The sequence below is a fragment of the Clinocottus analis genome, unplaced genomic scaffold, assembly GCF_023055335.1.
Source record: "Clinocottus analis isolate CAN_PGR_092001 unplaced genomic scaffold, fCliAna1.0.p SCAF_9, whole genome shotgun sequence".
Taxonomy (NCBI): domain Eukaryota; kingdom Metazoa; phylum Chordata; class Actinopteri; order Perciformes; family Cottidae; genus Clinocottus; species Clinocottus analis.
The window spans coordinates 10,211,895-10,237,196 of NW_027176251.1; the positions used below are offsets into that span (position 1 = coordinate 10,211,895).

The window sequence follows — 25,302 nt, forward strand, 5'->3', positions numbered from 1 at the left end:
AACTCTCTGTTTTCAGGGAACATGAAAAGACATCAGAAGACCTACTGGTGAATGATGAATGAGCATGGAGACAAAAACTAAATGTTCCTTTCCACCTGACAGACAGGGGTCCAATGGGAACGTGATTGTCACCAAAAAGACTGGAAGTCTGATGAGTCACAGTGGACAGTTTCAAAGATGATGGATGGAGAGATGGGTGGATGTGTTAGCACTTTGAGGACGAGTTACCGCAAAACTCTTCAGCTTAGTGAAATATTCAGTTTGAGAGAAAAGGGCGGAACGAGGCAAAGCTAAAAAAAAAAAAAGAGGAAAAAGTACTGTATATTAATAGTCCCTTAAATAAGTGAATGAAGCTAAATCTGCTCCCTTACACTGCCACAAGCTTAAGAGCTTGGCAAGAAAAAGCTTGTGATTAAAACTGCCAAACACTGATTACTACACAGCAAACGGCATGTCTCATGTTTCAGAGACGTCATCACCAGAGTGACTCCGGCAATACGTCACTGCAGACTGATCAGTGACCACAGATTACATAAACATGGAATCCAAACGGCCGAGAGATAAAACAACATGGAGGGGTTTTGGGCTTTATCCGGATAGAGCTAAATTTGACCCTCGCCCCTTGTATTCATCAGCTACCGATTGAATCGTAACAGTAGAATATAATACAATCCCCCGAAATCCTCCTGCTTCGTCATACATTTTGAAACTGGTCTTTCATCGTTTTAGCTTTAATCTTTGCAATGGGGCTTGATGATGTGCTCATGCCCCATGAAGGGAACTTGTTCTAATCCGAGATGGGATGGGCAGAAATTTTTGTGGCAATGATCATGAAAAATAGCGTTGCATGTCTTGTCCTCTGCTGAGAGATGTCTTTCTTCACCAGGTTAAGATAGATTAAATTGTACGGATAAGAAAGCTGATCATGTCAAAAAACCAAGAGATATAGGAACTGTTTACACATCAAATGGCATGATCAGCAAGGAAAAGCCCCACAGAAGATCCCAGATACAATTATAATTTGGTGAAGGTCATGCTCTTGACATCCTTGTTATTTCAACTAAAGTCTTTCTCTGGGCCTTTTTATTCTCCTGGCTTTGCATCCTACGGTGGCAATGTGTCCTTCTGAACCCCCTCAGCATCTCAGTACAACCCCGTGCTTTCATAACCCTGTCACTAGCTCAGCCTGCAAGCTTTTGCTACCAGTGAAGCACTGAGCCCAGTTTGGGTGTGCTGTGATCTCCAGGCAGTTGTCGCTACCTCAGCGGCAGCAGAAGCAGAGCTGTGCAGGCCGTCACATTACGTGCACGGGGACAAAAGCTGCTCCGACAGCAGAGCGCATCGTCAAAGGCTCGCTGTCAAGCTCCTCATCTGCTTGCACCTTTAATGCTCAGAGCGTGGACCCGCAGTCAGGGGGGGGACACTCCCTCTCTTCTGCTTATCGTCCAAGTTTTACTGAGTTCATCAAATGACTAACCAATCATGAGCAAAAGTGGTTGAGAGCAGGGAGAAATAGTCATTGTGTTCTCAAAGTTATAAATGTTGTTCTCAATCCCCACATATCTTAACGTATGCCTGCAAAACCTGATTCAGTGATCAGTTCTCCAACTGTTATCAAAATTATGTTTTGTCATATACTGTACTCAGACAGTATCCTACCTATGGTACATAGCTTAGCCCATTAAATGCTCCCTCTTCTTTCTGTAATGCAGCACAAACACAACCCTCAGTGTGTAGGATTGTCATGTATGATCAGCTGGGATAACCATCTCTCATTATCCAAAGAAAAGAAAAAGCATGACTTGTCCAATCACATTGTTTCTCTGTGCACAGGACTCTGACCAACACATCGTCGGGATATCGTTATAAGCTGATATCAGGTTATCGCAGATATATTGTTGAAGGCGTGGATGTCTGCAGGGCAGATAACTGCAGCAATATATGTTTTATTGTTTTAATTATCAACTTTACTCGACAATTTGTAGTCACAAAATGTTTGTTGATGTAAAAAAAAAAAAAGAAAATCAATGTTGTGAGATCTTTATATTATTATTATTATCAAAGTTGCGCTGCTGGCAACTATCTAAAAAATAGATAACAAAATCCAGTGTCGATTGAGCTCCGCCATGCACATCCTCGTATTTCTTAACGACGATAGGATGTATAAATCACTTACCAGCCTCGGCTGCTGCCGTATTTTACCACGGTGATAAAACATGTTTTTTACGTCTTACAATTATGATGATATGTGATGCGTCATACAAGCAGTTTCAGTTTGGGGCCTTATTGGTTCCAGAACAAATTGGCAATATTCATTGGAGGGTTGTGCTCTCCGGGGACGTTGGAGGACCAGATCCTGATTTGTCACTTGGCACTGGTTGCTATGGAGACAGATGATTTTTTTCCGCACCATGATGGAGCCCCTGGGATGAAGACATGGATGGAGTCTGAATGGAAAGTGGGTGGATGGTGTCAACCCTTCACTCTGTGGGTGACTCCAATGTGACAGGCGGTGATAGTCGCCATTTGCGTAGCCTCTCGTTCAACCCTAATGACGGGGGGGGGGGGGGGTGTTGCCACTCCCACCTCGGTTCCAACCGTCACAGTGCCGCTTCAAGGCCCGACGTGAGACCCATTGGGAGGTAATTGCGAAGGAGGGGGAAACCTGTCTGCTCTGCCTAGTATGTGGGTAGAGCAGAGAGCAGGCAATTGCAAAAAGAGTTATTGTCAGTCAAATGCAACAAAGAGGCTTTTGCAAATAAAAGGAGAAGCTTAAGGTCCTAATGGAAATGCGCACATGCATGTGCATTTGTGTGCACGTGTATGTGTGTGTGCACGTGCGTGCGTGTGCATATCCGAGTCCCTTATGAGTTCCTACTAAGCAGCACCGTCTTTGCAAATGTGGCGTCTCTGCAACAACTTCAGAAGATCAATCGCTGCTTTGTTTGACATACAAGATCTTATTAATAATAACAAGGATGTATGACAGTGAAAATTCCTTTTTTTTACATTTATTTGGCCTTTCAATTGTACCGTCAGCAAGAGAAGACTAAATAATAAACACTCTAAGCTTCATCATATGGGCCATTGATCCATGCTAAATCAAGTTTTTAAAGCTCCTCCTCCTCCTCCTCCTCATCTGAAGAGCCGTTGGGATTTTCTAATAAATGTTACTGGTTTTAAATTGTCCCCGGGGCATGCCATGTGAAAAAGGGGAAGGGTCCAGCCTGTGCATTCCAGGACAACTGGTGAGCAGAGAGCTGTATCGCAATTGTGAATAACAGCATGTGCCCATTCCGCTTAACTGCCATAGCACATCTATTGTAGATGAAAAATCTCTGCAGTGACGTAGGGGCAACTGTGAAACATAATGTAATGCTTTCTCTATTTATTTTTAAACCCAATCACAAGCCATCTGTTGGACTGTGGTTTAGACTTGGCCTTTAATGTGCCGTGTGCTTCAGTTACTGACCCACATATGCAGACACGAGGGTAATGACGTCGATCACAGAGCCATGAACAGCTCTTTAATCCTCCATTTAGGCTGTGGGACCGGTTGGCTTTCTCACTTCGTAGCAAGGGGAGAAAGTGATATAGTACACGAGAGCTCTAATGAAAATGGGAAATGAGTTAGTAGCATCAAAAGAAGGAAAGAAAGGAAGTCTGAGAAGGGCATAATTGGTGTGAAATGCTAGAGAGCTCCTGCAATACCAAAAAAGAGTAGAGATGACTCCGGCGTCCAATTCTTTTCTTGATTGATCGATTACAACGCTAAAAGCATGTGATTGACCAAAACTGCCAGTGTATACTGAAGGCTGAGTATCGCAAGTATTGACTCAAGCTGAAACTAGGAAGCTACAGCACTAAAGTCTGCACCAAGTGTTCTTGTCAGATTTGAAGTCGAGTTAGAAAGGCAGAGTTTTTTTCTTCTTCTTTTAAATGGAGCCTTCCTGAATAACTTTCCTGCCAAGAGTTTAAGAGTGTAGATTGATACCAGTCTCAAATCTGCATGCCAAATATGAAGCTACAGCCAGCAGACTTTGCTTAGCACAAACACTGACAACCGAGCTCCATCCCTCTGCTTTACAAGAAGTTAGCACAGGAGTCTAATGAATCTCCCTCCGCATCTTTGTTGTGGCCAAAAGTGATTAAAAAAATACGTCTAAGGTTTCTAGGACAATTGATGGGAGGACATGGTTGACTTGAGGAACCCATTCACCAGCTTTTTCCCAGACTGGGAACAAAGGGAAGAGAATAACACATCGCAGAGGCAGTCCAAGAACGATAGAACATCCCCCTTCTCAAATAGATCTCTCCTGAATCGCCTTTCTTTTCAGATCACAGAAAACAGCCTGGCTTACAGGGCTCTAGTGATAAAACATGAATAACATAAACAATCTGTCCAACCTGATTTGCTTACAGTTACACGGTGCTGAATGGTGAGCTTTAAAGAGAGAGTGCACAGAGATGCACGCTGTAAAGCACACACACAAACACTCCTTGCAAACTTCTTACGATGATCCTCCGGCTACAGCCGGGCTTTGACGGAGGAAAGCTAAGTATTTAATTCAATTAAAAGCAAGACAGATCTTCCACACATGGATTTATCTCACTAGTGGTAAGAACACTAATACTGCAAAACAAAGACATCACAACATCCCAAAAAAGGGGATCTTCTTATCTTTTATTTTTGTGAGACCTGTAAGTTTCTTTTTTTGCAAACCATGAATGTGCAGTACTTCAACGTGCCCCATATTACCTGAAGGATAATGCCCTGTTTGTGTTTAACATCGTCATTTAAATTCAAGGCCGACAGCTCCACTTGCTCCTGCTCTGAGATAAGCTGGAAATATAGAACCATCACTGCTGACACCTTTAGTTAATGCTCCCATCATAAAAGTAGGGCACGAGAGCTCTGGGAGCCAAACATTGAAAATAATTCACTGCACTGAAGGCTCGGGCTTGCAAGTCTCCAACAGTTAACAAGTGTCCCAAAATGGCTTTGCATCACTTTCCCACACTCTCTGTAATCTGTTAATATAAGCACACGGGAGTTAAGTCTTTCCCAACAGCCTGGAGTATTGATATGTTAACCTCTTGCGTTCCCCTGAGCTTTCTGCTTCTTCCTTCGGCACGCCCCTGCTCATCGTCCGTCTTCATATTAAATGATCCACGGTGGCACGAGCCTGTCACAGTTCAGCTCCACAGCCTCCTCACTCTACTTGTCAGCCTCTCCCTCCTCATCAGTCCAACTCCCTTCACCTGTTCACCCACCTGCCTTTGAGCATTAATCAAGCCCCTATATAGACTCCTGCCTCCCAGACACACGTAGACAGGTTGTTCTTGGGTTTTCCGTGCCAGGCGCGCCAGAACTTTCTCACGGACTGATCGCCTGTTACCGACCCCGCCTGCCCCTGTTCAGCCCGCTCGCCTGACTCCCGGTAAACCCACCAGCCTTTTCATCCTGTTTTAGCTCTGCTTGCTGTTTCCGGAAGTTCGAAATAAAAGATTCCTGAAATCTTATACAGATCTCCCGCAAACCGGTTCAGGTGGGAAAGCACCCTCGCATTCACCAGGTGTCCAGAAACACCACTCCATATAATTATTTGCTGACTAGTTTGCCACATTTTCACCTGAAAAGTTAATTATTTCAATGTGACGTTCACAACTTTATTCTGAGTTTCACCTCTTAGCGTCAGCATGAGTATAGTATTTCATTATTAGAAAAATAAGCCTGCATGAACCCAGCAGCTAAACTAATTCCCTATTACATCAGCGGTCTGTAAACAGTGAAAACAACGTTTCTGTGTATTCTTCAGAAGATCAACTTTTCCATCAGAGAGGTTATGTCATGAATAAATATAATTGAGCTCTCAGATTTAACTTTCCAAAATAGAAGCACTCAATCTCTCATTAGTTTGTGGGGAGCTGTTCATCTATGGCCTTGAGATCATGTCTTTCTGTCATATTTGACCAAAACTAATGACGATTTCTGAGGCTGAAGATAAAAATAAATGCAGCAAATGTTGTCATCAGTCACAATGCACAAGAACCTGGCCTTGATCTCATCTCTCTGCTCTTCATAATTCCATAATGCTCCAAGGGATTTAATATTTGACATGATTGCCATGACACAAAGTAATCTAATGAAATCAAACGGGGAGCTGGAAACATGGTGGAGGACCTTTGATATATTACCAATCAGCAAACCAATAATTCCACCGTGAAACATATTTTAGGTTTTCTAGTGCAATATTAAGTGCAGTAAATTTAAAAGAATATGTTCAGATAATGCTTACCAATCAAAAAGGAAAGTTTTCTTGAGGAAAAGAACATGAACGCGCATATTAACTTTTTCATGAATTTCTACCCTCACAATGTGAGAACTCCCACACAATCTTACGAAGAGGAAAAATTGCTGAAAGTACTGTAAATAGACCAGTTTTCTCTTTCTAATTGCCCTCAGTTAAAAAAAAAACTTTTAATAAGCACTAAAAGACATATTGCATTTTAAATGACAAAGAGGAAACGAGAGAGAGAAAAAAAGTCTATCAGAACCAACTTTTGGTTAAGAGGAAAGAACAAAGAGAAAGCTTCTTTCAGCCTTGAGGGTCATGACAAAGGAACGAGGAGAGGGATTACAGTGAAAAATAGAAAGGAATGGGGGTTGAGAGGAAGATTAAAGTTAAGTGAAAGCGTGCCAGAGAAGGAGTGAGTGCAGCAGAGGAAAACGTCTCCCTCTGCCTTCCTGTGATTGGTTCTGTGCTTCTTTGAGTGCAGAGCAGAAGAGATGTTATGGCGACTCGCAGCACATTGACAAGCTTCTGACGCAGCTGCTAACTGTAGATACAATCTTGCCACATTTCTGTTTACTCTGGGGATTAAATTAAAGAACACAGCATCCAATTTCATACCTGGCTTCCTGCCCCACCCTTTGCAATGTGACATTTACTCGCGAGCATGATGCCCTTTCTGTCTTCCTCTTCCTTTGACTTGCAGGAGGATACACTGTGGAGCAGCCAGGGATGGTTGAGAAGCTGAACATGACGCCAGCTTCACACAGAATGTATATTTGATTATAGGATTAACCATGAAGTCTGTGCCCCTCCCCCACAGTCAGAGACTGGACTATTTTCTTGGGATGAATCTTATTCTGTCAATGCTTTCAACGTCTGCATAATAGACTAGATCTGCAGTATAGGTACACTGCTTAGCTGTGCTGCGCAGATAAAGATGGCCGCTCACTGCCAAAAGTTCAGGGTTGCACTTTCCATGGTGATGAAACCTTTGGCCACAACAGCAGAGTCGGCTCAAAAGTGTCCGTTCCATCTGCTCCGGGAAAATAGACACTTTCTGTTCCCAGTTGATTCATAACACACATGGCTTGTACACAGAAAATATCAATCAACCTTTTTCATCTAGAATATTGTGTTCCTTATGCAACACTTTGTTCCAATTTTTACATAGGGTCAAATTTCCTCTAATGTGAAGGGTTTGCTCATTTTTTCGTTGGTCAGACAATGGCTTAGCTCTCAGGTCGGCTGGGTGTGGATAATAAAAAACAGACCGGCGGATCACTGCTTGGTAAACTTGAGTGCGAGCACATCAGAATTGTCATATTTAGAATTAGTTTTGTTTAATGAATAGTCTAATCACATAACTGCTGGCACAACAACAGCTTCAGTAGCTCTTTATATTTTTGTAAATATGTTTATGGGCAGTTATCGTGCGTTGTTTAAGTATATAAAAATGTGTTTACAATAATCTGATATGCTTCAAATAGCTTTTGACTGAAGCTCTTCATGCCGCCATCTCGCTGTGAGAGCCGACACTAATGAGATGCTGGAGTAGCTGTGTGTACAGCATCTGTAAGTAATATATAGTGATTGTTTGCTAATGTGCTTACCATCACAACTGATATCAAAGCTCATTGCTGTGCGTCTGCTTGCTGCCCTCCAGCAGACACACACTGCTGAATTCAGCTTTAACACAAACAAATCACAGCAACCAACTCGTCATCATTGTGTCCATCATTCCCTGAGTTGCAGTATTGACAACAGTACAGTCCATTAGTTTTCATTGTCCTTGGCTGTTATTCCTTCTTAAGGATGTTACATCACCAGTGGTGTGAGTTGAAGAGTCCTTGATAACTTATCTGAAGTAAAACTAACACCTCTGCTCTTTACAGCGTGTTAAAAGTAAAATATCAAAATACAAGCCTAATGAAACTGGAAAAAAGTGATTCAATCAACAAAATGTATTACAATAAATACCAGTGAGTGGAACAATCTGTTTAGCTTTATTGTATTTTATTTTGTTTGCTCTCACAATCTTGTCTTTCTGACGGATGCAGTAAATGTATGGCGTTCACGAGTGAAAGCTTGATAACTTACATAATTTGACAACAAAGATGGACTAAATTGTGGGGATGAGACATTGTGATTTATCATTAATCACCACAAGGTTACCTTATGTGGAAAGAACAACTTGTGCCACTGAAGTGCTAAACCGAGTGTTTGATATCACTTGTTTCCTTCAATGGACACTCCTGGGCTGCAAATACCACTTTGACATCACCTCAATCAACTCTTATTCCTTTTACTCAAACTCATCAACAGCTTACTTCAAAACCGTGTTCCCTTTTATTGGCATTTGAACATGTTTTTATTTTTGTTTCCATCTATTTCTTTGTTTGAGGGAAGAGTAAACGAATGGATTCACTTGCAAAGGTGACTTACTTGAAAGACAATTCTTAACTTCAGGCAATATCAGAGTGTGTGTGATCATGTTGGTAGATTCCTTCAGAAAATAAATCTGAATCTTTGTTTTAAAATGTAACACCTATCGCATGATTTAAGGACAGCCACACTTTAAAGGGATTCCTCATAACTATGAACGTGGCCACCTCAGGGGAATGAGCGCAGCAAAGAGATCACAAACTGTATTTTCAAGAGAGTTTGCATCACCGCCCTAATAATCCTGAGTCTCTACAGATGTGATGGAGTGAGACCTCAGGTATGGGAGACAGCAGCACCCGGCATATTAAGAGCTGATCCGCCTTTTATTAAAGGCTTCTTCGCGGGATTTGGCTCTGGCTCGGCATTGTGAGCTGACTGATACGCTCCACTGCAGAGGACCCGAGGACCCCTGCAGGGTCTGGCTCCAATTAGGCTTTGAGACTGAGCCTCCGGTCGTGAGGTCTGCCATGCTGAGTGAAAGGTGAGCAGCATATGGTGACAAAAGCTCACTGAGGCACAAACAAGTGCGACATGTTACCGTTCAACTGACAGCTCCAAACAGGTAAAGAATGGAAGTCTCTCCAAAAGATCTCATTCATTATGATTTAGTTTGAGAAGTGGTGCAAGGATTTGTTATTCTTGACTGGTGAATGTTTCTCTCATGATTTTGACCATTTGTGTTGCGTCTCCTCGCGTCTTTGCATCGACTGTGTATGTAATCTGGCGTTGTGTTTGGTATGAACGCAGCAGTTAAGGCTGCAATGACTTTTTGAGCATTGATTTCACCGCAGGTTATTAATTGAATTATTCAACAGTCAATGTGTAAAACATCAGACAATAGGGGGAAATGCCCGTCACAATCTCCCAGAGCCAAGTTGACAATGTTTTTTTAGGCCTTCAATATCAACATTGTTGAATGCAGCTATCCATCAGAGACAAATGCAAAAACAGGCGTAAAGTTAAAGCACGCAGCCGAAAGAGGAATACACAGATATAATGAATAATTTAGAAAAAATATAAATAACCTGGCAGCAGGTAGGACACAACATGCAGCGAGCCATTTCTGTGTCCACCAGTGCTTCCCTATTGGCCTCCTCGTCAGGTGTCCAGCATGGAACAATTAGTTTCACAGCATCCTGCGGTCCTCTCATTATAAACACAGGATCACTGATTCATTTACTTTGAATAGGGTTGGCTTTCAGTACTGGTTTTAATGCAGCTTGAAGGGCAGCCTGTACGGTTGGCTTTACATTTCCTTGTGAAATCCATTATGCCTGCATAACATCAGGGTTCAGTGTAACTCTTGTTCCTGAAATACCCTACGAATAGCAGATTGTTTTCAGTTTCAGGGAAATGTGCTTCCATCATCAGCCTCGCTTAAGTTTTTGCTCGCATCTCCAATTTACAGACTAACCGAAAATGTGAGTTCTTGGCTTTTTAAAGAGAAAAAAAAAGTTTGTGAATTTTTAGAGAGTTTGTTGATGAAAGCTGTGGTTGTTTAACGGTTGATCGCGCGTCTATTTTAAACATTTCAAATATAATTCTACTTTTCAACACAAATAGGCTGGTAGAGTAGATGGTAAAGAGAGATCACTCACATTCAATAACACAAATGTTGCACTACCACATAATATATCTCCTCGTCTCTCGATTAAAAGCTACACAACCTTTCTCGGCCTTTTGAGCCTTCAGCGACGCGCTGACACTCACCGAACATGTTGCCAATGTGCCCGTTTCTCGTCAAAGGCCGCAGCTCATTCTTGCCCCAGGCATAGCGCTTGTAGTTGTCCCAGGAAAACTTCATCATCTGCAACAGAAGAGACAGACACACCGGTCACTTGACTGATAGCAAAGCAACACACGTCCAAAGCTAGACGATATAAATTGGGATCGCTCAAAGACTAAGGGAATGATAGCTTGTTGGTCAGACGAGCTTAAGGACAGACATGCAATTAACACATAAACCGCACCGCTAAACAAAAAGATTGACATTTCCCCTGCAGCTTCTCCTCCTAAATTAAGGCTTGAATAATGCCAGTAGATGAAAAGCAAGTTTAATAGATAAGAACGTGTCTCGGAGAAGAAAGTGTTTCTGAAATTGATGCTCTGTACTCCCCCCCGACCGAAAAAAACCCCCACAAAAGTTATCTTGATGTGATGTGAAGAAGGGAACTGTCGACTCTTTGATGCAGTAAAACAGAGAAAGCAAGACAGGGAAGTGAGGGATGAAGATGAAAAGTGAAATGACTTCAGCTTAGAGGCACAAAGTTAAGCATTAGTTTTCTGCAGCGACAGTTACAATCAGCTTAAAAGCCTGGAAAGGAAGAGTTGTCTCAGATTAATTGCATTAAATTCACGAACATCCAAAAAGAAAAAAAGAGAATGCCAACATGCTCACAATGCTGGATCAAAAGTCTGATTGACGGCAAGAGTCTGATACAATCTGCACGCTAACGTATACTGGTAGCTCGCAGCTGATTTAAATCTATGAGAGGTGTCACAAATCAGAATAACCAATATATGGACAGTGGCAGTGCGACAAGCTTGTGTTTCACAGGTGTAATTTTTTACCATGTTCAGCACTTCAGTTTGGCAAGTCAGGATGCGAACATTTGCGAATTGGTGCTAAATACAAAGCACAACCAAAATTCACGGGAACACAATTAGTTTTGCGATTAAAATGCCGATTCAAAAGTTTGACCTGATAATCACGAAAGCCATTATAATTCATACTGCCATGACAATCTGGACCAAATAGCATGTCAACATATTCTGTATATTTGTTTTACTAAAAAAAGGCTTCATGTTGGCACGAGAAGAAAAGGAAAAAGAGGATCACCAAAGTCTTTAGGATTTAACCTCTTGGGAGGGAAGGTTTTGGCGATACATGAACAATATTGACAGTGTTGTCACACCACATGCTCACAGTCAATCTGACAAAACAGGAATCTCTTCTAAAGTTATTGCTGATATAATATCTTGAGGGGATAAATGTTTGATATTCGGGGGGGAGGTGCAATTGATGTATCGCCAAAGTTTCTTGGCATGAAAAATGGTTGAGATATTAATCTAGATCAAAGTGGTGGACTAACTGAGACGGTCGTTCCTCGAACAAAAAGGGTTGTAAAGGTGTGAAATTTGAATTGTAAAATGTCAGTATATTCTAATGTGCAAAGGTTATATAACTATCTGTATCTTTGCCACCATCCCCTTGTTGTTATGGAAATTAATTTAGATGAGGACACGCTTCGTGGTTCCTTTATTCTCATTTGCATTGATGTCTCTCGTGTATGATAACAGCACAGTAGTCCTGTAAGCCGCTATCATTACTTTTCCAGCCAAGCAGCAGGATATTTTTAAAGCGATGAATGTTTTTTTCATATCCTCATCAAAGAGATGCCATGATTCATGCGCATATGAACAAAATAGCCTTGAAATGAATTGAAAACTAATTCCATCTGCTGGAATACTTGACTCAAGAGCTTTCAACAATGTCGACATGAAATTCAATTGTCTTCACCGCGATCAAACAAACGCTCAGCGCAATCTGTCGAAAGATGGACGGATAGTCCAGGATTCGATTTTGTTCCCCCTTCTCTGTATATTCACCGTGACACGATGTCATCTGTATTGTCAATACGACACGAGACCTCTGTCTCTCCAGAGGTGGGCTGGAATACGCCTGAGAGAAATAGACAACATGAATCCGATTACCTGACGAGGCCTCCAGCCGCGAATCCTCGGCCTAAAAAGCTCATTATAGACTCCTCAAAGAACACAGAGCTCCAGTCAGGTAGTAAAACAACCGCGGTGTTCACACGTGTTCAAATACATGTTAAAATGTCTTTCAGGTTCATGAAAACAGGAAGTACGGGTCAGGGAGCTGAGATTTGATTTAGGGAGAATTATATGCCATTAAACTATTTTTAAGCTACCGCGCCGGTTTAATTTGTGATTTGGCATTTGTGAAGCAACGCATTTAAGCACTTTGTACTGAAAAGCATTCACAGGAAACAACACATTAGGGTCATCTTCGTTGTTTTCTCATCTTTTTCTTTTGTATCTAGAGTATGGCAATACATCTGAGAAAAGCTGCATTTTAAACAAGCATTTTCTTTCTATTTACAAAAACAAACACTAATGTATGCAGAAGCAATTTCATAAAATGGCAAAAACAAAACAATATGATTAGTGGCTGTAACACTAATGTATGCTATGGTGGGAATATGGTCACAAAAATTATTATTTTCTTGTGTACCAACTGGATGTTCTGCCTCCCAGAATCACTCACATCTTTTATAATGTCAATCTGTCTCGCAGCACAGGCTTCTTTAGAAGCAAAAGAACAAAAGTAACATGTGAAAAATAAGTGCAAAAAAAAATGTGGGATTTGGTAAACGTTAAATCTTTGTGTCACACTGCGTTGGTTTGAAGGACGTTGCATGTCATACGGCCTGTGCCCGAAACGATGAAATGACATTATGAAACCTGCGAGGGAAATAGGACTTTACAACCGTCGTCAAATTAATGTTGGGTTGGAAAAAAGGCAGATGGTACGCTCAAACTGTATGACTGAAGGCGTAGAAAATGTAAAATGGTAACGTTAATCAGCGACGATATGACTCTAAAAGAAAGGATTTAATAATGCAGCTGGCATTGAGAAACTATGATGGGCATTTCTCACCGCTTTATAGATGATTCATTAAAACAAGAAGAAACTAATTTATTGGAAATGACAACAATCCAAACAATAGCTAACGTAGTGAAAAGAACTCTTCTCGTTCTCCTCAAATATGATGCTCTTCCAACAAAATCTGTTGCATTATTTTTTTATTGCAAAAAATTGATGAATGTTTGAAATATGCCCAGTACTAGTGTAGATTCATACAGAAAATGATTGCATTATTTATTATGACTAGATGTTTTTCAGACAAAAAAATAAACTTTGCCTGTTATTTACTAGCAAGAAGATATGTATTTGATAGTTTGAGTGTGAACTCGTCACGTCTCTTTACGCATGGCGCCAGACTCTCTCAACAAAATAATTATGTGACAGCTGAGTGACGTGAGAGTAAAGAGTCGTACCCAGTCCCAGTATGATGCACTCCTTCATACTCGGGACCTGCACAGGGAAAATCTGTGTTTTAATAGCAAAATGTAAGCACCATGAAATTCCCCCTGCATAGGAGTATGTGGCTCAGCTTCCCGCTGATGAAACACATATCGGGCATTGTGTTTTTCACACCCCTGCTGCTGAGCTCTGCGGAGGGCCAAAGTGTGGGAGGACCGGGGGGTCCCGCAGCCGTAGGACCGCTGATGTAACAAGCCATCATCACGGCACACAACACACGTGGCGATAATCAATAGCTGCTGCCGCGGCCGAGCACGCCCCTCGGCGCCGCTTCTGCGAGGGAGCAAACGGATGAATGATTCATTTCCAGGGGCACTAAAAGCAGACACGGACATGATCAGACAGGACATTGAGTGTCGTGTTCAGTTATTGATCTCCTCTGCCCGACAACCAGCCAATTAGTTTAACCAGAGCCAGTGATTAAAAGTAACCAGGGGTCGACTGGGAGCCGAACGTGCACAGAACGCGAGTGCAGGTCAGAAGTCAGGCACTGCTGGTCATGTGATCGAGGATGGTCACACAACATCAACCAGATCGTAAAACGAGCAGTTGCATAAGCAATTAATTTATGCCGCATCAACTCAAAAGCCTTTGTTAAAATCTCAGATTTGTTGTCATATCCAGCACATGAAGAGGAAGAGCCGAGAAAATAATTTCCTTCTGACTCTTTTAAAGACAAATATGTATCGCTCTCCCAGAGAACTATAAATAATCTGTATGGTCTGAAAAGTGGTTTTCTATAGTGGAAATCCATTGTCTCGAGCACAGATTGTAACAAATGACGCCACAGGAGGGAACAAGTATCTCGGTGTTGCTCCTCGCCTTTCTAGAAAAGCTCAGCATGGACACCAGCCGGGCTGCAGGGTTCCCTCTGCACCAATCAGAGCATGACCTTGAGACTCATCCAAGGTCCAATGTATAACAATTTCAAAGAACGATGCAGAAGAAAAGAACCATCTGAACTGGACTGAAAGTTTTTTTGGCGCAATGATGGATATGTGGCATGTGTATTTTTAGTAGTTTTCATCTGTGAAAAATGTGTAAATGGAAAAGTTGACATATGTGTGTATGTATAAAACATGTGAAACTAGTCCCCTCTAAACCAAAAGTGGTATCACAGAAGAAGAGACGGTATAATGAGATGTTGCCAGAGGGAATGATGTGAATCTGAAGCTTAATTTAAGTGATATGTCTTCTGAAGGGTAAAGGTGCTAATATTTTAATCTCACCGACGGCGAACCGTAGTATCTGTTAAACAAAATGTAATTACTGCCATAATCATGAGCGTGGGATTTTTCCCCTTCTGGGTTATTCCCAAAGGGTGAAATTATTGTTGTTTTCTCTCATGAATGGCTGTGGTTTAAAACTGTGCATCAGCTGTTTCCACTCTTTCGTCTAACATATGAGCCGTTCCCTGGGAGACGTGCTGCAGTATTTCCTTCACTGGGCTTCTCAGGGTTGGCTTCTGCACAGATGGTTTCTCTGAGGCTGTGTGGCTTAATGATACTGGTGAGCAGAGCCGGTAAGGGGTTACCACAATCTCCTGTCCACAAAAGCACATTATATCTTTGACAAAGACTTTTGAATATTGACATTCACTGCTGTTGGAGCTAATTAGCCCATGATGTGGGCTGAAGTGGGCTGCACTGCTAGTGATGATCACTAAACTGGATCTTTGTAAACATGGTACTGCAAGCTGGGCTTGGACTGAGCCGCCCCGCCCGACCCAGAGGAGGCGGCTTCCAGATGGATGACGACCTGGTTCGGTATTAATACATATTTTAGATTCCTTGGCCAACTGTGTGCTTCTACTTTTCATTTTTGTAAATTGAGCAAAGTGCAGTCTCACTTCTCAAAACATTGACAACATAGTGTAATCACCGCTGGCCACAGTACCTCTTTCTTGGCCAAGACAACATGGATCCTTTCGTTCCACCGGAACAAGAGTCTTATAAATATACATAAAGCATGCCTCAAAGCACGCATGACACTTTCCCCATCCTGAATGTTTTGTAATGCAGTTATGGTTGGCTCCACGAGTGAGGCATCCCTTTAATCTGAGGAGGCTTTAGGTGGCTCATAGACAATAAATCATCCCAGCACCCTGGCATGGCACCCCCCAGACACAACTGCGTTAACGAGGTGCTGTGTCATCACCAGAGACCGAGGGGACCTTTGGCAGGGAAGATACAGAATCAGCTTTCCCCCCATCCGCTTCCCCCTGAACTTCCAACCTCGACTTGCACAGCTTTCCCCGCACCCCCTCCCCTCCAGCTTCCAGTACTAGACTTGTTCTGGAGCACAGCCATTTCCGTCCTATTAAAACCACATTTATGGAGAGCAGCGACGGAGGTATGTAGGTCTCAGGAGGCCGGGGAGGTCTCATCCTGAGTCAGCACAATGGCGTGGTCAATTACAAGCAAGTCCCAAAACAAGAGGCAAAGTTGGAAAACCAGGCAGCACCGAGCTGCAGATCACTCATGCATGGAATTAACAAATGTCCGCAATCGATCACAACATCAGATGACCATATCTACTGAGGATATACGTCTGCTTCAGTAGTGTGTCTGGAGGGGGGAAGGCACAATGAAGAAAAAGACAAATCATTGCAAACTAAAATTGGTTTGTGTGTTTCATTAAAAAATATAAATATGTAAGCATCTGCATTGTTGGGCACTAAACCTACTTAAATATGTTACGTTTCATAAATAGATACTTTCCATTGTCGCTACACATCTTTGATTTTCACAAATAGTTGGTGTATTGGGTCTTTTAAAAACTGTATTTACAAAACATAACATTTATTTTACAAGAAAAAGTATTTGCAGATATTCGACCGTAGCTGTAGAATCATTAAAGGAGACTTAGTTTTAACAACCTGAAAGTACCACCTGGACTACGGCAACTGGACAGGAAGATAATAATAACAGTAAAATCTAAAGCCATCAGTCAAAAAGTTAACCTGAAAATAATGGAAATCGCTCCTTTCATATAATATGCATTTTTAGGGAGTTTTGTTAAGGAATATTCACAACTCCAGTTATTGCATAAAGCAACCAAATATGCTCAGTAACCGTACACCAAAATCACAACAGACTTCTGATTAGAATATGTCTGCATAGTCCTTGTAATTAACAACAATTGAGTCATAGAGGCTGGGTACTCTCAGGAATGCTTACATCAAGCTGCAGTACAAATCATTTGAGCAAAATCACGGTTACAACTGGCGCGGACACCTGGAATCGAGCCGTAAGCTTCAGATTTGTTTGTTTGCAGCTAAAGCCCAGAGAATTGGCTTCCATTGTGTATATCTAAAGTGATTTTTTGGTGTATTCTTTTCAAGCCAACTATTGGTATCCATAATTCTGAGAACATTTCAGTGATGTTATTTAATGAAATGTTAGTCTTTAGTTTTCTCTGATGTTTGTACAATATCTGCATTTGCCTGTATCCGTCTCTTTCTCTCTCTGGCAGGTGTCCCCGCCGCTCGTTTCAAAACAGATCATTAGGAGAGATGGGTGGTCTCTGCCAAGTCGTCTCCTGAGCATCTCCCACTGGTGGTTGAGACTTCCAAAGCGCCATGAAAGATTCATGGCAAGAAAGGGAGAATCGCCACAAGGAGCCTATTAAAATGTCTGCACTAAGGTCTTGAATTGTTGGGAAGGTGAACCTGGAGTATTAACGCACCTAAATGGTCCCAGTGGAGCCAGCTGATGATCAGCAATGAAGAGAAAGACATCCATGAAAATAACCTGTGCTTTTATGGTTTATATATTTATTGACTGTCTTGTTTAAAATCAGTAATGTCTTTTTACCTGTTGCTGCTGAACTGAATGAGTCGCCAACTGAATATCGTATTTTTTTACGATGACAATAAACATTCTTGTCTTTATGAAGTTGTGAATATACCTAATTATAGCTTTACAACTTTAATAAAGTAAGTTAGCATCAGAATAATATTAAATGCTTCAGCATATGTCTTGGCAATTGTATTAATTTAAGTATCATAGTCAGAGTTTCAACAACAGACACTGAGTTACACACTTAAGAGTCCCAAGTTGGTTGAAACACTGGCTTAACGCTTGTTTTAGCGGAGCAGCGCTTCCTTTCAAGCATTCAGTGTGTGTGTGCTCTCATGGCACCAGTCAAACTGCTTTTTCCCTTCTTTCAGTTTCCTTGGATCACCGAGCCGACCCAATCAATGGACCTTGCCCGAAAAGTTGATGGAATCTGAAGGAGTGGAGAGAGCTGAGTGGTCTCTAAACTTTAGTGGAGTAACAGCAACTTTCACAAGAAATGTTGCACACCCAATAATTCTCCCAAGCACCCTTAACCTGCTGCTGTCCTCCCCTCTCACTCACCGGGCCGACAGCAGCCCTCTCTCTGCCAAAATCAGCGAGTAACAAAATTGCAGGTGTGGTGCAGAAAATGAGGCGGAAACTGAGGAGAGGGAGGGGGGGGGGGGGTCAGTCAAAGTAAGTACAAACCATTACAGAGTGTATACAGTACTATTAGAAAGAGCAAGACAGAAGATAACAGAGGGGGCAGTGAAAGAAAGACATACAGAGGAGTGGGAAGTCATTTGTCTGCAAGAAATTGGCAATTTGAGAGGGCTGCCTGGGGAAAAGGGTTCTCGTAGGGTTCATGATGGGAAGCCCAACATGCTTATTAACAAATCCACAATGTCCACGCCCCTGTGGAGAGCTTCACACAAGGCCAGAGGCTTTACCACCACCACCCATCTGGAGGTAAAGTCACTTAGTAATAACCGGAAGCCACTCGAACAGAGTTATTTTGAGAGGAAGATGTACAAGTAGATCAGGTCTAGCTGAAATGCACCAGGGACAGGAGAAAGGGAGCGCCATTAATAGATTCATCAAGGTAAGATGAGACTGGCCGGGTTTTTACAAAATAAATGAATTTCTGATCTGAAGTGAGACATATGACCAGGTGTTAATTCTTTTGTGTCACCTGCCGGGTGTTCAGATTCATTTCACCTCGAGTCATCACCCTGATGGGAAAACCCAAATACCTGCCACAGTGCTCAAGCAATAACTGTGTGCTTTGTCATTTTAGATGATCGGAAGGTAAAGTGTGTTAAATTGAGATCAAGTCTAATTACACGTGGACGCAAAAATCACATCTCCTCAAAATAATTCCTTCTGGCGAAGAATGTCAAGCATTAGGTGTCCCTGGAGGGGGGATGACCATCTTGACATTTTGCAAGTCTGCAGAAGAGGTGCGAGAAAACCCTTCAGACAGAGCTCGGCCTCGTCTGAAGGGTTTCGGGCCCTGATGGCCATAAAAAGTTACGATGTGGCCACAGAGCAGAGTTTCAATGAGATTACCGGTCTGAATAAAGGTCCCCCACTGGGCCTGATGTATTTATATAATGTACACAAGTAGCAAACTCCCTCAAGGAATAACTTGCATAGAGAGAGAGAGAGAGAGAGAGAGAGAGAGAGAGAGAGAGAGAGAGAGAGAGAGAGAGAGAGACTAATGCTACAAACTCCTGTGTCTTGGTCGCTGCCTGCTGATTAAAGGGATGCAGGTATTGTGGTGGCTAATTTTTTACATTTTATAGTGACAAAAATATTGTAACAGACAGCATGAATTGTCTGGCAAGAGATACCGTATGCATTTCAGAAAGTGAGTATATATGTGTAGCATAAACTGAATGTTTATATTATGTCCAAATCTTAGTTTAATATATTATTTTGTCATATTGCTTCATTGTACAGGAATTGTCTTTCGAGAAACAATAAAGCTCTCAACTGAAAGTCTGAATCACTTTGGCTGCTTTCGATCATTGTACAGGCATTTCCCTCATTGACATGGATCCAAAAACACAGAATCTTCTTCCAAACTTTCACAATAAAGTTTAAGCAGCATTGTTTATAATTTGCATTGCTACAGTTCACATTAGCTTAAGGAGTGGCACCAATGGGACATTTTTTAATCCTACTAATTTGGGCTGGTAGCTTTGCAACTCTTCCCTTTACCCGTATGATTCTTCAAACACAGAGAGCGTCTTTGAACTCAAAGATGAACAACCTGGCAATTTCTTTCATCCTAAATTAACTTGTCACTGCTTAGGAGTGAAAAAGTTATTAGTTTCATGTGGTGAATTAGTCGTGTGCATTTTCTCCCTCAAAATTGCATTTCCACAGAAAATACCAATTCATTTATTGCATTTATGTTGATAAGACTCAATTTGCATGCCAAAGTATGTTGTCGCTAAATTTCAGTAGTATGCCTGCCTATAAGAGATAATGAATGAGAAATGAGATCTTTTTTTTTTATATTAATAATATATTTTCCCATGCAAATGTGTTGTTTTGTGAACAAAAACAATAAACCACCAATACCTCACTGTCCTGACGAATCATAAAAGAAGCACTTCATAAAATGGAAACAAAATGCCTGAATTCTAATTTACTAACTGGTCTGGCAGATGTCGCTCGTACAGATAAGCAGAACGCCCTCTTGAAGGAACAGTTTAATTTGTTATCACTTTCAGACATCAGTCATTTAAAATGCAATGTGCATTTTTGCTGAGCTATGAATGCAGTTGAGGAAAATTAAATATTCCCTTTCTTTGCCTTTGAGGTAGCTGGGAGACATCAGTCACCTTGCCAGAACTGTTACTGACAGCCCCATTCTTTGATTTTAATGAAATCCCAACTCAGAAACCAGCCAATTTTAGTGCTCAGACAATAATAACTCTCCACTTTCTCATTCTCCGTCACATTCACACACAGCAGAGCAGGCGTCTCCCAGCCTACACCCACACCCAGTAAATCCCCAAAATATCATCTTCAATTAAAAACAATGGGACCCTAAGCTTTTGAGCCGATCATAGCTATATTAACACATCAATAGCGTCTCAATATGAATCGTGAAGAAGCATGCGGTGACGTCTGGTCTTCTGACATCCAACTATAGAAACAGACAATAAATCAGTGAATATGCTGATAGAGATTAAGGCAAAAACAGTTGAAAACAACAAGTATATTATTCTTAGTTTAAAAAGGAATTTTACAATAATGTACATGTTTACCATTTCCATATCTCTCCTTTTAACATGCTAATAACAACCACTTAAAAAACAATTTATTCCATCCAAAATTATCTTGACTGTTTCCAGCTCCCGAATCACCGCCCACATCTCAAATGTGTTGTGCAGTTGAAACAGGTTTGGTGTGTATGGGATTAAGACGTACTAAAACAGACATAATGAGCTAAATGGCTGCTGATTGCAGTCACATGTGAGCTCTGCTGTTCTATCATGCTGCATAATGTCGTTTCCAGAGGCCTTCAGCTGGAGAGAGCACTGGTATCGGAGGTATAAAAGTTGTTGATCTAAAAGACTCGTATCCAATCAAAAGTTCAGGATGTAAACACAGCAGCTAAAGGTGACCCTGCTGTCAATCATAAACACAGCTCCGATTCAGGATCAGTCCGTCTTCCTTCGGTGAAACCGGCACCCAATCGTGACGCCCCTTGGCCCCTTCGACAAACAGCCATTACTCAGAAGTTGCAGAGGACTCTGAAATGGTATTCAGGGATGGGTTGACAAAAGGTCATGGGGAACAAGTTTCTTACAAGTGCTGCCTAATTATCAAGTGCAGTGACATGCTCAAGTCATCTCTCAATACAGTTCTGTTTGAAGGGTGCTTAATACGAAAATCAGAGCAGATCTATTGCCTCGACACAGCTCTGAACATGGCGACGCAGAAAAACGAGGCGCTCACCGTGCGAACAGGAGAAACTGTGCTGACAGAGCTAATAGTATTTACCTGAGGGGGAAATGGAGGCCGGGCACGAGACGCCAGCTCTACAAGCAGGAACCGAGAGCTAGCCAACCAGCGGGGCGTGCTCAAATGCACTGAAAGGTGAGTTCATGACTTATTTGCATGGCAAATAGTTGTTTGCTGCTGTAGTCAGGCTGTGATTACGTAGAGAACCTTTAAAACGTGGAGGGTGAGTGAGCAGGTGTTGTGTAAACCACGAGGGCTTCATTTCAGACGGGCAAAAGCTCTCACCTCGACACAGAGCAGTGGAACAAACAGCAGAATTAAAATCCATAAAGACCAGTGGAGGATTGTTTGAGCAGAGATTACTTATGGTTGAAAGGAAAAAGCTTCCAGAGAGATCACAATCTATGGATCGTTGAGCCAAGAAGTTGATAAGCACGTGATTTTATTTCATTGTTATTTGAGTGACCTGACTAACATTAAAATACAAGGAGTGTCTGCAGAGTCAAAATTCAGAGCACACATTGTTTGCATGAGTATGTCAGCCTGTCACCTTATATACTCACAACAAGCACCAAAAGGTTTGAAGTGTCCTTCCTCTCCACATGAGGTAGAGCTAAACTAGACCAAGAGATACCGTGACGCAACCTCAGACCACATCATTGCTGTAAAAACAACTGTCAAAAAACATGAAAAGGATATAGACAGACAGACAGACAGACAGACAGACAGACAGACAGACAGACAGACAGACAGACAGACAGACAGACAGACAGGCAGATATTTCTTCTTTCTTTAATTTACGTGTAGATTTAGCGTTGCTTTCTTCCAATGCCATGTGTCTGCTTCTCGACTACAAAACACTGATAGTAAAATGGTAATGATAGGACTCGCACTAATGATGTGCTGCTTTTTCTTCTAAACATCATGTTGAAGCTGAGTCCTTGATGGTTTTCCTGTTTTTAAAATAAATTTCCCTTTTGATCCATCAAAAGCTTATGAAGCCATCCCTAATGTGTCTACTCGAAAGCTTGGAAACCTCCTGCTGCGTTACTCACACACTCACTCCTGGAGGGCTTACACATATGGACTGTGACACCGCTGTTTTTAACGGCAAGTAAACAGAATCACCTGCACCAAACAATGTAGCTGAAAAGGTGCTTACATATTTGATACGAAAACTGCGCCTGTGCACAAAGTAGCTCCATTCCCACTTAATTAACTCAGGCCTAAAAGAAAAGTATGCAGCCGTGGCAGAGGACAAGGAGTTTGGATTGAAGCATGTCGAATAAGCCAAATGTTCGTGCTGTGTGTGTACTAAATGGCTTTAGTACACTTAATGTGATTTAAATTATTACACTCATTCCACACAAGAATCACAACTACAATCAGCCTCCTCTCCATGTTAAGCGAGTTCAGAGAGATTTTCCAGCACAAGCCGCTGTCGGTCCCTTGTGTTCCTCCACCGCCACAGACCAGGAACATGGTGTTAAAGCAGTTCTGTGTCTCAGAAAAGCTTTTTGTGCTTGAGTTTCAATCCATTTTACCCTCTAAAATGCGTCCTGGGAGCAGGAGCAAATGAGTTAGCGTCTGTGCAGTGCCTCGTTTTTCCGAGCGAGGCCATTACAGAAGATCCGCAGAGACGGAGTGAGAGGTCCGTCTTGGCTGTTTTGTGCGAGATTATTGTTTCACCCCTTGATCCTTTCTAGTTTTATTGCTCTCCGTCTCTTTTTGCTTGCTTTCCTTCGCCTTGTTTGTGCTTACCTTTACTTAGCTCTCGAAGCTATATTGTATTCTCTTTACTGTTTCTCTGTCTATTTTTCCATCCCTCCCATTTTCTGCCACCCTTACTTATTCTCCTCTCGTCTCATCTCAAATCTCATGCTTCTATTTTGGGTTTTATCTGATGAACTCGTGAAGTGGCGCAGTGTACAGAAAATGAAAAATCAATTTTCATTTGGTGAACTATATTTGTAGGGAGATACCAGCAGAGGCCTATAACTTGCCATCTGCCGGTTGCATGAATGACTTACCACAGATGGACAACAGTTCTGATTTAGGAAGACAAAAGCTCAACATGGACCTATAAAACATGTATGGCCATTCAGTGGTTTAAGCCTTGAGAGCAGAGAAGGCTCAATGACACACTTTTAAGCTACAAATAGCTTCTTTAGTCAATAGATACTGTTGATTCTGATATTTGCCAAGTACATGCAGCCCTATCCACGGTGCAGGGATTCAAATGTTTTTTTTTTCCTCTTGTGTCTCTGCAAAATGCTGATAAGTCCCAGAAAGACTCATGTTACACCCCGTCGCTCTCTCTCCCCCTCTCGCGATCATACCCTGGGGATTTTAGTTATAACTATAGTGTGTGTGTGTCTGCATGTGGGGATGTCTGTGTGTGTCTGAAGAGAGGCACACACAAGTAGGAAACAAAGAGAAGGATAAAAAGTACAAGCCTGATTGGAAATGTGAGGAAAAGCACTAAAGCAAGAAACGGAGGGGAGAAGGGAGCGTTTGTTATTAGACTGCTGCGCGTTGGTTCCAGGCAGGTGTCGGCGTCTCCGCTCGCATTATTTACTCTGCAGGCGGCGTAAGGCGGTGAAACCTGCATGTAGCCGACTGCAAGCGGTACAGTTTATCAAAGATTGTAAATAGGAGGCTGATAAATGTGTGCTCCGTTATGTCCCTTGTGACAGAAATGATAAACTGCACTGCAATCAGCTGCTGCCGATGAGCAGCAGCGGGGGGAGATATGAACAATCATGAACGTCTCAGGCCGGGTCCTAAAATAGGTTTGACGCCGATGATGGAAGGATAGAGCCAGCAAAAACAGGTAGTTGCACAAACACACACGTCGCACACACACTTCAATTTTCATTTCTCAGCTGAATTCACACAGATTCCTTCCATGTGATTTAACTTCCTGCAGCAGTCCTGCCCAGTGTTGATCAATGGCCATCAGGGGAAAATCCAAACCCACCAAACACTCTGTTCCATATCGATGTTTTTTGTTTTCAAGGCATCGATTAGAGGTGAAAATCCAGGCTTGATCCAGACCTGGCTAATATGTGGTTTTGGCTTAAAGGCTACAATAGCATAGTTATTTTTTTTTAAAAACCCTGCAGCTGCACATGAAACCTAAAGCACCGTCTCCCTTGCACATTCTCCTCGCCCTCGTATTCACTTCTTGATTAAAACTTAATAAAAATGATCCGAAGAGTTGCTTCTTCTGCTATTCGTCTGCAACATCTTACTTGTTCATTCACAAAGCAAGAGCTGACCAGCAGGACCTTAGCGATGGACATCAATTTTGATTGAACACAAATTATTATTTTGAGGAATACATACAACCATATTAACCACATCATCTCCAGAACAGGGCCTTAAAGTAATAGCCCAGTAATAGTAAGTAATAGTAATAGTAATGGCCTTGCTGCATGTGAATGAAATAAGCTCCGCCCACCAGAACCTGAAACCTTCCTAATTAACTTTGTTTAATCATTTCAATCCAAAAAAATGTACAGAAGACAATTTGATGTTTTCTACCGTTTTACATGTCGAGACCATTTCTTGGCTTGGAGCAGTTGCTAGGCAACCAGCAGGGATGCCAAGAAATAGTCTGGCACATGAAACAGCGGATTTAACCCGTTTGTTGCATGTAATCGGCGGCATC

General features: G+C 41.9%; 1 protein-coding gene across 1 annotated transcript in view; it reads right to left on the minus strand.

The window, feature by feature from the left end:
- LOC137781667 (mannosyl-oligosaccharide 1,2-alpha-mannosidase IA) overlaps nt 1-25,302 on the minus strand; it is a 156,602-nt gene that overhangs the window by 76,652 nt on the left and 54,648 nt on the right. Inside the window, exon 2 of the mRNA XM_068570567.1 lies at nt 10,449-10,545. Coding sequence (XP_068426668.1) covers nt 10,449-10,545 — 97 coding nt within the window. The remainder of the gene's footprint in view (nt 1-10,448; nt 10,546-25,302) is intronic.